General features: G+C 45.0%; 1 protein-coding gene across 6 annotated transcripts in view; it reads left to right on the top strand.

Annotated features, from left to right (window-relative positions):
- Positions 1 to 11,438, top strand: part of PICALM (phosphatidylinositol binding clathrin assembly protein) — a 117,775-nt gene extending 106,337 nt beyond the window's left edge. For 5 of the 6 annotated variants that reach the window (XM_084631635.1, XM_084631638.1, XM_084631636.1 and 2 more), the window contains 2 exons: positions 2,659 to 2,761; positions 10,106 to 11,438. In XM_084631635.1, coding sequence (XP_084487761.1) covers positions 2,659 to 2,751 — 93 coding nt within the window. In that variant the 3' untranslated portion in view covers positions 2,752 to 2,761; positions 10,106 to 11,438. The remainder of the gene's footprint in view (positions 1 to 2,658; positions 2,762 to 10,105) is intronic. The other variant, XM_084631637.1, reaches the window with a different exon arrangement.
- The last annotated feature ends 4,669 nt before the right edge of the window (positions 11,439 to 16,107 follow it).

Genomic DNA, 16,107 nt, shown 5'->3' with positions numbered 1-16,107 from the left:
CATCGCTGGGTCAAATTTGGGGTAGTGTGGATGCAATTTGACGGTATTGGCCACTGGGAGCTATCCCAGAGTGCTCCCTTGTGACCGCTCTGGACAGCACTTTCAACTCGGATGCACTAGCCAGGTACACAGGAAAAGCCCCAGGAGCTTTTAAATTTCATTTCCTGTTTGGCCAGCATGGTGACCTCAGCAGCACAGGTGACCATGCAGTCCCAGAATCGCAGAAGAGCTCCAGCATGGACCAAACGGGAGGACCTGGATCTGATTGCTGTATGGGCAGATGAATCCGTGCTATCAAAACTCCATTCCAAAAGACGTAATGCCTATATATATATATGCCAAAATCTCCAAGGGCAAATGCAAGGTGTTTACAATGCTCACAACTGTAGCAGTGATCGAAGCGGGCTCCCAGTTGCAGTGCTATGGCATATGCACGGGCAATCCAGGAAAAAGGGCAAGAAATGATTGTCTGCCGTTGCTTTCACGGAGGGAGGAAGGGAATGGTTACTGACAACATGTACCAAAACCACCCGCGGCTAGCTTGTCCCTTATCTCAATTTTTTTTAATTAATAAAGAAAGAATGCATGGTTTCAAAACAATAGTTACTTTATTTCGAAGGGGGGAGGGTGGTTGGCTTACAGGGAATTAAAATCAACAGAGGGGGTAGGTTTGCATCAAGGAGAAAAACACAACTGTCACACCGTAGCCTGAAACTGGTTTTCAAAGTCTCTCTGATGCGCAGCGCGTCCTGCTGTGCTCTTCTAATCAGTGTCTGGCTGCTCAGAATCGGATGCCAGACGATTTGCCTCAACTTCTCACCCCGCCATAAACGTCTCCCCCTTACTCTCACAGATATTATGGAGCACACAGCAAGCAGCAAAAATGAGGAACAGCGCCAGCGAACTTTTAAACGTCCAAATGCTCATTCTACCACCATTCTGCACTTGCTCAGCCTATAGTTGAACTGCTCCTTACTACTGTCCAGGCTTCATGAGCAATGGGAGCAAGGGGTAGGTTGGGGTAGGTGCGACTGCGCGGTGCTGCTGGCTGGGAGAGCAGCCTGAGGCAGAAGCCTCCAGCTCGCAGGAGATCAGGATAGCAGAGTTGCAGCGGAAGCGGTGGAGCGAGCAAAACACCGTTGATGAGGACGGCTAGCAGTCCTACTGCACCGTCTGCTGTAGAGTTGCAGCGGAAGCGGTGGAGCTGTTCACCATTGATACAAAGGCACCCAGGAGCTGGTGCTGTGTGGCCAAGGCAAAAGAGCAAGAGCCCTGGAGCTGTTACATGTGGAATGTGTGGCTGCAAGATTTCTTCACCAGTGACAAAGGACAGGAATATGATGCACCTAAAATCTAAAAAGGCCCACACGTTTGCCAGAGTCACTACCCTTGATAACAGAACGTCAATGATTGCATTGGCTACTTGGATCACAGCAGCCCCCATAGTAGACTTGCCCGCAACAGTAGTGGTGATGGTGAGCTGAGCGAGCTCCCGCTTGCAGTGCTGTGGCGTCTGCGCAGTTAACCCAGGAAAAAAGCTGTGAAACGATTGTCTGCTGTTGCTTTCACAGAGGGAGGGGCGACTGATGACATGTACCCAAAACTACCTGTGACAATGTTTTTGCCCCATCAGGCATTGGGAGCTCAACCCAGAATTCCAATGGGCGACGGAGACTGAGAACTGTGGGATAGCTACCCGTAGTGCACCGCTCCAGAAGTAGATGCTAGCCACGGTACTGTGGATGTGCTCTGCCAACTTACTGTGCTTAGTGGGGATGCACGCAATTGACTGTATAAAATCGCTTCTGAAAAATCGACTTCTATAAAATCAACCTAATTGTGTAGTGTAGACATACCCTTAGTTTATCTGTAAGGTATAAACTTAATCGACATTTTATAAAACACACTTGAAACCAAATAAGTGTCCACTGTGCAAGAGGTCTGCACTGATTCTGATTTATAAACCAATGTAGTCAAATAGTACAATTTACCATTTAGGCCTTGGCTACATAGAAATGTTAATACTATGGTCTATTACTAAACCCTATTCTGTTCAACTTGCACTGGAGTTTAGAACAGGGAGAGAGCTCTAATGAAATATAGGCTGCTAGTATTTTGTTCACAGCCACAAATACAGTTGGTCAATGTGCAGATTGTAAAACTAGATGCCACTGCTTTCCCTGTGGTGGCTGTGCCTGGCCATAGGGAATTCCTGAATTCTAACCCTGCTGCTGACATTCCTATTGTGACAATGAGCAAGCCTTGTAATCTCTTTGCCTTGGTTTCCCTAGCTCTACAATGGGAAGAATACTAGCCTCTCTCTCAGGGGTGGGTGTAAGTAGGCCTAATGTTTGTAAAGTGCTTTGAAGGAGAAAATCTCTATGTAAGTGTGAAGTATTGTGAACTTGGTTGACCCTCCACCCAGAAATGTTCCCTTTACCAAGTGTAGGGTAACACCTAGCTTGTTTCCACTTTACACATACCATCGAACAGGTCTTCAGCTTCCCATGCAACCAAATGTTTGGTTTTAATAATCCATTTCTGTCTAGAATGCCTTTTTTAGATCCCTCCCCCTTTCATTACATTTTCACCTTTCATATTCTGTCATGCTGAGACCTTTTTTCTTTCTTTCCCTCTCTCTGTCGTCTTCTCTACCAGCTGTCTGCAGCATCCAGTCCTTCCAGTCAGAGTCCTCACAGAGCCTCAGGAAAGGATCCCTTTGCAGAGCTCTCTCTCCAGGATTTCTTGTAAAACAACTTAGGTATTGCTCACTATTCTGGGGAGATGGTGGTTTTTATAAAGTGAAAGATCATTTAAAGAGACAGTTCTGTTTCCTTTTTATATTTTCTTGGAAACAGGTATAGTTCTGTAGTGGTATTCATTAATACACTAAACAAATTAGTGTCGCACTGGGGGCATTGTGGAAGTACCCAACTGATTGATGTACTCCTGGTAGGTGCTTTGTTCGACATGACCTATTTTCACTGCATGTACTATAAGGGCAAAACCAGGAAGAATCAGTTACAAAACACATCACATTTGACGCTTGCCAGGAGCTCCCTAATCTTGCAGAACTTTTTTTTTCTTGGAGCTTACAGAGCCAGTTAATTATATATGTTAGACCCACATTATTGTTGAAGGAGTTTTATAGTATATGACTGGAAATCGTGAATAACATGGTTTCTTCTTCAAGTGATAGTCCCTATTGTATTCCACTGAGGGGTTATATGCACGTGCCATGCACTCAGTGTCAGAACTTCTGAAAGTAGTACTGTTCGGCGATCCACACATGTGCCCTCTGCCAACTCGTGGTCTTGCCTGAGACCGTAAAGGATACGGTGTGTCACCAACATTTCCAGTTCCCTCTCACCGCCGCATGGTCCAAGTCAGAGCTTCTGCTCCTGTTGTCTTTGTGATGCACTTTTCAAAACTATCCTTGGTACTCTTAGTAGTTTAGATTTCTTATTTGTTGTGCATTTACTTTTTGTTTTCTGTTCAATTCTTCCTTTTGTACCAGATTTAGGACTTGGGATGCAGCTTCAGCAATGTTTCCTGTCAAACTTTTCCCTCCCCCCACCTCCAGTACTCGAGCCTGGGTATGGGATTATGCCGAAGATGCCAGCATTCACAACCTGTGCTTCCTGCCCTTGCTCATTTTCCATCAGCAACGAGCATCAGCACTGTTCGTACTGCTTGGAGGAAGCCCACATCGTGTTGAGGTGCAGTATCTGCCTCTCCTTTCCTGCTTGTACTTGGGGAAAACTGGACTCTCCATCTCAGGAAACACCTTATGGAGTCTGCCATAGGATTGACGACAGATCCTGGCCAGGGGACGAAGAGTGCCTCCTCTGCCACAGAACCCCCATCAGGCTCTGTAGTACCAGTGCTAGGGACCTCATGCCGGGGCCTAGATGTGAACAAAGGAAGCAAGCACATAAGCATGGCAGTAAGTCTTCCTCCAAATCTAAGAAGGATTCAGCACCATCCATGAGTTCTGGCCATGAAGGATCCATGTCTCACAAGAACAAGAAATGGCCGCCCTGATCACTGGATCCATAAGTACCGATCATAGACCCGGCGACTCTGCCACTGTCCTGCAAACCATCCATCTCCAGGCACTTGCTCCCAATACTGATTCCTCCAGCGGAATGGATGCATTGACCCCATGGAGACTCAGAGGCACTCTGGGTCCCCACGAGTTATTCGCACTGAAGGGACTTCCATGTTCACGACCACCAATCAAGTCACGAAGTCGAAGGGTCCCTTCACCTGTTATGCTCCTGCTGACTCCCATTCTGACAGTCCTGATTGCATCACCATTTGGTGAGGTGTCTGACTCCTGATTCGGATGATACGGATGTCCAACACAGTCCACCACTCCCATTCCAGAAGCGTGACTAGCGGAAACTTCCAATGGCAATGCGTTACCCGCAGAGTTTTTGGCATTGTTGTCTCAGGCTACACAACAGTAGGGTCAACCAGGTTGGCCGTACTGGTGCTCATGGCCACAATATTCACCCTCCGAACAGTCCCACTCGGTCAGGGAGTACTCCCCCACTTCACCACCACAATCCTTATCAAGTAGGCGCTCCAACATAGCTCTGGATGATACACTGATTAGCCCGACTCTAACAGTATTGGTGGATCTGAAGAGGTATCCCTCATCTTCCCAGGATGCATCTGCCTCTTCGTTCCCCTTCTCCCCTCCAGATGATTATCGCCAGTTCCAAGAATTGCTGCAGAAAATAGCTAACACTCTACAGATTCCCTTAGATGAAGTACAAGCCTGTCAACACCACCAGCTTGACATCTTGCACAGTTCGGTACCGGCGGGAGTGCCCTTGCCAATCAACGCTATCCTCCAACCAGTGCACAAAGTATGACACACCTTGGCCATGTGTCCACCCATCCCAGAGGGGGCTGATAAGAGATACTGTGTCCCCACCAAAGGGTCAGAGTTCCTGTTTTCTCATCCTCCACCAAACTCATTTGTTATCCAGGCAGCCTCAGAACATTTCAAACACCACCCCCCACTCCACCCCATCCAATACAGCGGGTAAGAGAATGGACCTTATGGGCAGAAAAGTCTTCTCGGCAGACTCCAGTTTCATATTTCAAACTACTTAGCCTTGATGGCCAAATATGATTTCATGAACTATGGGCGATTGGCACAGTTTGCAGAGAAACTACCATCACAGGATCGCAATCAATTCTAGGCAGTGTTGGAGGAAGGCAAGTTACTCACCAGATCTATGCTTCAACAGTGGACTCCACAGACACGGCCTCCTATGTCTTGGCAACAGGGATCATCATGAGGAGGGAATCCTGATTACACTCCTCTGGCTTCCCCAGGGAGGTGCAAAACACTACAGAAGACCTCCCATTTGACTATCGCACCTCTTCAGTCAGAAGACAGACAAGTCCCTACACTCCCTAAAGGACTCTAGAGCCACTCTAAGATCTCTGGGCATCTACACAAAAGCACCCAAGAGGAAATTCCACCACCCGCACCAATCATATAATTACGGGGCTCCACAGCTATACCACCAGTGTACCTATAAGCTTCCTCAAAAGCACCCTCAGGTCCACAGCCCTTTCAGCCTACATCGACCATCCAGCCATCAGTGCAGTACACCCAAACATCACATAAACAGTATTTGAGTGTCCTTAGCTGTCAGCCACTCCATACACCAATGCCCATTTCATGTATTCTCTTCGGGGGGCACCTCAAACTTTTCCTGCCAGCATGGAAAACCATAACAGTGGACAAATGGATCCTAGATATTATCCAGAGCGACTGTCATAGAATTTACAGCAACACCTCTATCTCACTGCCCTCCTTGATCTGCGTGCATGAAACACACACAATGACCTCCTTCAACTAGAGGTAGACTCCCTATCGCAGAGGAGAGCTGTGGAGCTAATCCCCTACTCCTTTCAAAGAACAGGATTCTACTCAAAATAGTTCCTAATCCCCAAAAAGACTGGAGGGTGAAGACCAATATTTGATCTCTGCCTCAAGCGTTCGATTTCCAAACTAAGATTTTGTATGGTTACACTTGCCTTTTTCTAAGGAGAGAATGATGGTTGCATCTTATTGATAGATATGCAAGATGCCTACTTCCATATCGATATACACCCAACCCTCAGAAGGTTCCTGAGGTTCAAGGTGGGGACTTGGCATCTTCAATACAGGGTCCTACTGTTGGGACTTTCCACTGCCCCATGAGTATTCACAAAAGTTTTCTTGGCAATGGCAGCTCATCTCGGACATCAAGGGATCCTTGTTTTCCCCTCTCTAGATGACTGGCTGGTAGCAGCACTGTACAAAGAAGCAGCCCAGGAGTCGACATCCCAACTGCTTCTACTCCTCCCTGGGGGCCAGTGTCAACGACAAAAAATCAACTTTAAACCCTATGCAATCCCCGGAGTTCATAAGAGCTCTCATAAAATGCGACCTCTGCCTAAGCTTATCTACCAAGGGAAAGATTCCAGACAAGGACAGAATTAATCACTTTGGTATCCTCCACGCATGGCAGCCTGTACATACGTCACATCCTTTGCTTGTCTGCACCTGCACTGCCTTCAGCCGTGGCTGCGAAGGGTCTGCTCCCCCATGCATCAATCCACATGCACACTGCTCCACATGCCATCACAAGATTTCTCCTCACTCTGGTGGTGGATGAACCCACTACAGGTCTGATCAGGGATGAGCTTCCTCCCATCCTTGCCCACCATGACAATCATATGACGCATCCCTCACAGGCTGGGGCACCCACATCCGCGATTGCACAACACAAGGCACCTGGATAGCATGAAAGTTCAGGATGCATATGAACCTATTGGAACTCCAGGCAGTATGCAAAGCTTGCCAGGTGTTCCTGCCAACCATCTGAAACCAACATATTCTTGTCATGTCAGGACCACCACCACCACAGTCTTCTACATAAACAAACAAGGGGGAACAAGATCCGAGCCCTGTGTGTGGAAGCTATACACCTTTGGGTATGGTGCATCACACACCATATTCTTTTGACAGCAGCCTACCTATCGGGCACCCAGAATGTGATTGCCGATGCTCCCAGCAGAAACTTTGCAACCAACCACAAATGGGAGTTGCATGACTCTGTAATCATGGACATCTTTGACCAATGAGGAATCCTGGTGAGGGATCTTTTTGCACCCCATAACAATACCAAATGTGCCCAATATTGTTGGAGGGGAGGAGTTGGAATTCCATCACAGGGGGACACCTAGTCCTCAATTGCTTGGACTAGACGAATTATGCCTTCCCCCCCTTACTGCAAGTGATCCACAGGATCAAACAGCAGAAGGCAACAACCATCTTGACAGTCTCATTCTGGCCTCGCCAATTGTGGCATCTGCTCCTTCTCTGAATATCGAAGCACCCTCCAATCACACTTTGAACATTCCCAGAGCTGCTGACTCAACACAATGGCAGACTCAGACACCCCACTCACACACTCTTCACCTCTTGGCTTGGTTTTTGGATGGACACCTCCACTAGTGCGGGAATGCTCTGTGGCAGTACGAGATGTCCTCTCAAGCAGCAGGAAGGAGTCCACAAGGTGCTTGTATCAAGCCAAGTGGATGTTTCACTTCCTGGGCTACCAAACAGGGCCTTGTCCCTGAAGCAGAGGGCATCCTATTACTCCTGGAATATTTCCTTTATCTGAAGGACTCAGGACTGACTGTCAGTTCCATTAGGAAAAAAGAAAAGGAGTACTTGTGGCACCTTAGAGACTAACAAAATTATTTGAGCATAAGCTTTTGTGAGCTACAGCTCACTTCATTGGATGCACATTTTCCACTGCATGCATCCGATGAAGTGAGCTGTAGCTCACGAAAGCTTATGCTCAAATAAATTTGTTAGTCTCTAAGGTGCCACAAGTCCTCCTTTTCTTTTTGCGAATACAGACTAACACGGCTGCTACTCTGAGTTCCATTAGGGTGCATGCAGCTGCCATAGGCACCTTTCATCTGCTGGTCATTCAGTCTTTACCCACCCTTTAACTGTGTGGTTCTGGAAGGGTCTCCTGCGAAAATACCATCCTATTCAACCTTTCGCTCCCAATAGGACCTTAATCTAGTCCTCACCTTGCTGATCACCATCTTCAAACCTATGCTTGCTATCTCTCCTTTCCATGAAAGTCGCCTTCCTCATCGCCATTTCATCGGCTAGGAGGGTTAGGAAACTGGGGGCCATGATAGCTAATCCCCTTCACCACTTTTCATAAAGACAAGGTCTCTTTACAATTCCACCCCAAGTTCCTTCTGAAGGTGGTTTCCCAATTCCACGTCACTCAACCCATACACTTACCTACCTTTTTCCCGAAACCTCATGCCTTGAACAAGGAAAGAGGGCTTCACTTGTTAGATGTTTGAAGGGCATTCACTTTTTATCTTGAGCAAACAAAGCTCTTTCAGAAATCTCCCAGGTTTTTTGTTGCCATAGGGGAGAGAATGAAAGGACAAGCCATTTCCATCCAGAGAATTTTCAAGTGGGTCTGAGGGTGCATTATGCGCTTCTATCATGCAATTCCGCCTGAAAGGATTTGAGCCCATTGCATGAGAGTGTAAGCATCAACTACAGCTACACTCCACAATGTGCCTCTCGCAAACATATGCAAGGTGGCCACATGGAGTTCGGTACACACTTTTTTTGACATGATTCTGCGACAGATGCTTTATTCGGAGCAGCAATCGTCCATTCCACAGGCTCCTCGCACCATCCTACGACACAAGTACTGCTTGTTAATCACCCTCAGTGGAGTACAATAGGGACCATCACTTGAAGAAAAGGTTACTTATATGTAACTGAATGTTCTTCGAGATGTGTGGTCCCTGTCTGTATTTGAAACCCACCCTCCTTCCCCTTCAATAGCTCTGCAGTAGAGAAGGAACTAGAGATGCCAGCAGCCCATCATGCCCTTTATCACCTGGGGGAAGACCATGAGGCTACACAGGGCACGTGCGCAGACTGCCGAACAGTACTATCAAAAGCTTTGGCTCCAGGCATATGGCGCATGCACATAACCAGTCAGTGGAATATGGATGGGGACCATGCATCTCAAAGAACATTCAGTTCCAGGTAAGTAACCTCAGGTTGTTTTGGCTGAGGTGTAACTCCAAAAACAGTGATTCACAGAAATTATGCTCAAGCAGTGCAGTTACAAAGCTTGCTGAAACACATGAATACTAATTTTGCTTCTGTCCATTGGAAACACAATATGATTCTCCCTGTTTTGAGCTCTTTCCTTACTGACTGCTGACAGCATGCATACCAAATCTCCTGACTGAAGAATCAGGGACAATTGTGCTCATTGAGCAGAGACTATCTGGCAATTATTTCAGTAGGAAAATTTGTGCATCTGTGTTTTTGCAACAGGCATACAAAATTGTCTTATGAGTATCTACCATCTGTGGCATACAATCTAATTGACCATCCTCACCATGATGAGAGAACTGAACTATTTATCTGCTATGGGGAAAGAGATACTACACCCGCTGGCTGTTTCTATACAATAAATGGCATTGGAGTTTTCTTTTGCATCAACAGTGACGTTAATGTGTCTGCTTTAAATGTTTTTAAAGATTTATATAATTAAATGTGTGTGCAAATATAAACTACTTTGGAAACATTACCCTTTAAAAGTATTGATTTTAGTGTGCATAACCTAGGGAAAACTGAATGCTGTCTTTCTAGAGTAAAGAGAAATAGGAATTTGAGCTTTTCCTTTCATGTCTTAGTGTTAGATTAGTTTCTTACAATGCTTGGGCAGTGACAATTTTGTGATGACTACTTCATTTTTCTGATCTTTTGGATAAACAGTCTAACCAATCCACAGTAACACTACAGAGAGTGCGTACTTGGAAAGAAATCCCAAGGGCTTGTATACATCTTCATTCTTGTTGTAAATTTTTATTTTGATCAGCATCTTTAGAACTTTTATTTCTGATAGTCTGGATGTGGAGGACTTTCCATGTCCAACACATTTAAAGGGATCAGAGACCTTTATTTCTAAGTAAGTCTCATTATATTGAGTAAAGAAAAGTAAACTTTGAATGTTTTTTGTCTTTCCAGATACAGTTTATGTAATCATGCCAGATGGAAGAGAAAGGAACAGCTCCAAAAAGACACGTATCAACAGCAAACCCCTACTTCCAGCAAAATCCAAATTGCTGTATTTTAACTCCTCTTCCTTTAAAATGATGCAGGAAAATCATGAAGGCCCACAAAGGAAACTGGGACAACTCTTTAGGGAAGTGTCAATACACGATATAAAGCCAAGAATTCCCCTAATTTAAGATGTTTTTTTCTGGTGACTAACGCGTCAGTACTTTCAACTCCTATTAGTATCCATAATCAGTAACATACTAAGAGAAGCTCTTATTCTGAAATCGTAAGATTTGTATTTGGAAATGCTGTGGGCAATGAAGATGAGTGTCCTTTACCATAACTCAAAACAAGATTTTCTTCGGGGGATCAGATCCTAACTCTTAATTCTGCAGTTATCTTTTCTTCAGTCCTCACAAATGTAGACACAGCAATGAAAATTAACTTTTCTTTTAAAAAAAAATTATATATTCAGTTTGCAGTAGACATTCCTTATGTATTGTTTGTATTTATTTATGATTATCAATTTAAGTAACATTAATATTGTATCAAACTCCTTATGAAAATGAGTATGGATGTATACAGTATGTCTGATTTTTATCCACAAGAATGATTTTGATTCAGAATGCTTTTCAGCTGACACATAGAGAGCACTAACTATTTTAAAGGCCTGAATCTTATGAATTCTCAGTCTGTATGGGAATTAGGGAAGTTATAAAATGCATTAATCCTTATAGTCAATTCTGTGCCGAGGGTTTTGCAAGGGAACAGTTAACTGACCAGGAGAAACACTACATTTTTAATTCAGCATTAGTGCGTTGGGAAGGAACTTTATTGCTTTGTGCTTGGCATGTCATCATTTTAGATTTGACATCAGGCCCTTCCAGAATGAATGTGAGGAATTGCTTTCACTTTAAGACTTTCCTTTTCTTTAAACACTCTAGGAGGTATTATGTGAAAAAAGCCTTGATTTTCATTTGGCTAGTGCCATGTTTATGATCATGTACCTTTAAAAAAAAAAATGGGGGGGAAGTAGGATCTTTACAAATGACGACTAGCAAGAATTTAGTTAATGAGGAATTAAAGCAGCACTGTTGATCGGTGCTTTGCGTAAATACATAGTTAACTTTTGGGTGGAAAGGGGCCTTCAGAAGGATAGTCAATGATATGAAAGCAATTCTGTACATGAATTAAGCATACTTGCTGCATTGTCTCTGCAGATTCTATTTTTGTTTAAAATATTAAAATGTATGTTAGCAAAAATGGGTGGATTTTCAAATAAAATGCAGCTTCCACAGACCTTTTTGTTACAGTATGAAAGTATGAGGTGCTTTTTTCTTTTTGCCTCTTAAAATGGGCAAGAATTACTACTTTCTTTCCTTACAATACCAAATCTGTTTAATTACATGCATATTACATGTTAGGAAGTGCACCAATCTGAATGCCTAGATTTTTATACTGCGCCTCTCCCCATGGTGGTACAGCACCTTCGTTTTATTGAAGTGAGCGAATTCAGACTCTCACCAAGAGCTGGATCTATTACTTGAAATCATTGGTGTCCGGTGTCCCCTAACATTCTCAAAATGCTTAGATCAGGCAACTTGATGCTTGTAACTGGGAAACAGAAAGAAACATGAACAGGCTTACACCAGTTTCCCTTACACAACTACCTCAAATGTTCCAGACTTGGGCCATGGCTGACAAGCTAGAAGCATCTTGCTGACTATGGAGACAAAGTTCCCATCATGAAAGCAAAGGACTTACTCGAAGTCTAGGAAGAATGATATAAGCGCCTGTTCATAATGAGGGGAACCTAGTAGGGCTGTTTTCAGCTATTCTGAGGTTTGCCCTGATGTTCAAATCTTGACCTTATATTGGCCCACATTGTAAAATGGCTACTACACAAGTAACTTTAGGGACTCTGTCTAAAGAAACGTGTGAGCGGGGCTGAGCCAGTATTGTTCTGTTAATATGCAAAATGGACATATTGCCTGTATTGGTTGGTAAAAGGTTTTGAATCTTCAGTATTCCCTACTAATGCTCTTCTCCCAGGCTGCTACCTTCTACTTCAGAGATTCATTTGAAAAGTCTATAGCCCTTTGTTGGTTGCAAACAACCTTTAAAATGAAGTGTCTGATGTGGTGATGGCCTTGTTTTATAAGTAGGGCCCTACCAAATTCATGACCATGAAATATGGTCTCCTGCCATGAAATTTGGCTATTGTGGGGGGGGTTGCAATATAGCCACCCTTACTTCTGCGCTGCCTTCAGAGCTGGGTGGCCGGAGAGCAGTGGTTGCTGGACAGGCACCCAACTCTGAAGGCAGTGCCACCAGCAGCAGTGCAGAAGTGAGGGTGGCATGGGATGTGGGGGAGCAGGGCACCCTGGTCATCCTCCGTCACACACACACAGAGCCAGCCCAAAGTCCCTTTAACTTCTGAGCACTGGAGAGGAGCAGAGCTGGGGGCTCCTACCCTGTGCCAGGCTCAGGCTGCTAGTCCTGGCCAGGCTGTGGAGGGATGGGACTTCCTTTTCCCTTGCATTGGCTGCTCCCAGGGCTGGGTCAGACCCATCTCTGGTGCTGGCACAGAAGGGTGGCAATACTGCAAACACACACTAGCCTTGCAACTCCCCCTCCCCCTGTAGTCAGGACCTCCACAGTTACAACACTGAAATTTCAGATTTTAAAAATCCTATGACTATTACATTTACCAAAATGGACTTGATTTGGCAGGACCCTATTTATAAGAGTACGCCTTGATTGCCAATAAAAGGTATGTTAATGCGGGTTGGCTAACGTGCTAGCTGACAGGTTAAAATAGCAGTGAAGACATAGCAACTTGCCTTAAGGTTAGCAGCTCCAGTTCAACCCTAGGCTGCCCCTACAGGCTTTAACTCTAGCTGCTCATCTCAGTCCCATGTGGCTGCTCTCCTTCAGGAGTAACCTGTTCTCATATCCGTGGGCTGTGTTAAGCTGGGAGTTCTAAGGCACCTAAGTGAGTTGCTCAACCCACGGTACTTTTCAATGAAAGTTGAGTACCTCATTCCCATAGGCTGGATTGTTTTATTTGTCAGAGCAGGAACTCCTGCTGCAGAGCTGCCGCCTTCTTGCTGTTCTGTACATCTGATTCAGCAAGCCGTGGAGGGGATGATTGTGTTGTTACAGAGGGCTCTGATTCCTCGTAGAAACTGATCAGACTACTTGAAAAAAAGTAAAAGCAGCGTGCAAACCCAGGAAAAAAATGTTAAAGAAACAACCTTAGGGTATATATTAGACAATAAAAGGAGTCAGAGCAATGGAGCTTTTCCTTTAAGTTATTCTGGCCAAAGTCATCACAAGAATCTGTCACTGGTGTAAATTTGAGAAATAAATATTGGACATTGCATGTATTTTCTAAAAACTCAAATGTACCGAACACCCAAGGTGGGTAATACATCTAAAGGTCTTGCTGCTATGAAAACGCAGTCATTAGGGAACAGAAATCACAGGGATGTATAAAATACTGGTTTAAGTATGGCAATATTGCATGCAACAGATTGTCACTGATAGCTTGAAAACTGTCCCCCCCGGAAGCACAGAATCACTAACTTCTTTCAGAATAAACAAATATTAATCATATCAGAAGGCCCCTGAGGCCCACCACACAGATAGCTGCTGCTCCTCCCCCAAGCTGTTAGCAAGGGAAAAGATGTTAAGCCAACAGACCTGAAGACCTTTTGCTCCAGGTGCCCCCTCTCCCCCCCACCGCCCCGAACCAAATAAGAAAAGTAGAAGCAAGGGCAATGCCAGCCAAGAAGAGCCTGTTCTTCAGAGGTCATTGCTGGGCAGAAGAGGATGGAAGCAGGATCGGGATGGTACCTGGGAGACATGAGTTAATTACAGCTTGGGAAGCCATGGGGAAACGGCTGAAAGGGGAGCTGGAACCCAAAAAATAAAAGAACACGCCATGAATTTTCAAAGAAAACAGTTAATGGCTCTGCAATCATATCAGCCAACTCCCTCAGCATCCTCGGATGCATTAGATCTGGCCCCATGGACTTGTGCACATCCAGCTTTTCTAAAATATTTAGGTAACTTTCTTTGGAGATAGCTGTGATGTCCGTGGCAATAGCCTACCATGTTCTTATTCAGTATTAAAAAGCACTTTCAAAAGATGAGTGAACACTAGTTCCATTATACAGACTGGGAGGGCCAGGTTAAGTGACTTGCCCAAATAAGTAGCAGAACTGAGACTCGAAGTGAGGTCCCTTGCCTCACTCTCTCTCTTGGGCCAATGATAATAAAATCCTTCCACCTCTTGACACAAAGATGAAGAGTCTGGAACTCTACAGCAAACTCTTTCCTGGAGCGAGACAGACCCTACTATAATCTGATACCAAAGACAGTGCGGCTGAAGTATTTTAATAAATACAACTGAGTTTGAGTTATTCTTATGAAGAACTTCTATCCTGCTGATGATGTTATATATCGTGACTTTTCAAACTTCCTTTCACAGCATGGACCTCCCCCCTCACACCCATTCATTCACAACTGCCTGCCTTCCCCATGGCACCTACAACAGTTGCTCATGAAATACTAGGTAAGTATTTGTATTTTTAGCAGCTTGCTACATTTTAACCACTGGAAATAAGAGCTGGCACCAGCCTGCTCTCCACGCAGCACCAGCGAACAGTCCATGGACCACCCTGGAAGAGCTGCTACTGTTGACTATATAAAGCTAGACAGTACCACGCGGTCAATATACATTTACTAATATAACGCTGTAAAAGGTATAGTTATAGTGCTACAGCATGTACTCTAGACTACCATATGCTAGAGTCACTGGCCACTCACCAGTTGGTGAGGTTCTCTGAAAAGTGACATTATGGTGTTCCCAACTGATGGGCTCTCGGTGACTTCCTGTAGATTAAACCTTGAGTCCATGTCAGGCTGGGTTCTTTCTGGCTCCACCACCATCCATAGAGTCTGCAATCAGCAGTGGGTAAGCAGTTGTGATGGCCTAGGTCTTGGCCAACAAGTCAGGCACTGAACAGGAGACTTCCAGGGCTAAAAGCATGAGTCTCCATAACTTGAACTAAAGAGCCAGACTTTGCAACAACTCCTACCCTCTGTAGGTGGGGAACACGACACACAGCCCAGTGAGTTACTCGACCATGCTAATAATTCATAAACCAGAATAGAAGGCAGCTTGCTGTCCCAGAGCTGCACTGGCTGTACAGAGCAAACAGGAGTAAGTAGGAGCTAGTTTTACTTGCGAAAGTGAGCAGATATGCTGAGCAAAATGATGCCATTTTTAGTCACCTCAGACTAGAACTGCATTTGTGGAGTGAAGCTACCTTCCATTCTAACCATAGGTCTGGAGCCTCTCTCTGCTTCAGTGACACCATAAGCTCCATACATTTTCATGGAGACACTAGCATAAAGCTGGAATAACCGGTGAAGCACATTCCTGAGCCAAACCAACACACCTGCAATTTCCATGTGTGTTTTTTATTTTCTGGAAAGTTTGAAGCTGATCGAACAGAGAGATGAGGCTGCAGTGACTGAGATCTCACTTGTATGTCACCGACAAACTTTTCCTTAGTATCTCTTCATCCTAACCCCAGGATGGCTTTGCCTAGAAACTCTTCCAAAACTGGGGCCTTTGCCAAGGAATCCTGCTTTCAATTATAGTTCTGGTGGGGACTGTTGGCAGTGTCCATGAATTATAGCTCCAATACAGAGTTTGAACTCTTCATTGTCTTGATGAGGAAAGAGCTGCAGTAGGGAACCACCTGTGGGGCTGGTCGCTTAGAACTAGAGCCACATTGGAGGGCAGAAGTGTTCATGCTGGCCATGAGGGGGCCAAGAAGTGAGAGACACAGACAGACACAGGAGAGTAGAGGGAAGGAAAGAAAACCCATCTAGTGTTCCAGAAATTGCTCGCTTAATAACAAGCCCCGCTGTAGCACTCTGGCGTCGTCTCTTAC

Source organism: Lepidochelys olivacea (genome assembly GCF_965140295.1).
Source record: "Lepidochelys olivacea isolate rLepOli2 genome assembly, chromosome: 1".
Lineage (NCBI taxonomy): Eukaryota > Metazoa > Chordata > Testudines > Cheloniidae > Lepidochelys > Lepidochelys olivacea.
Note: the sequence above shows the minus strand (reverse complement) of the source record. Positions and strands in the feature narration are given on the sequence as shown.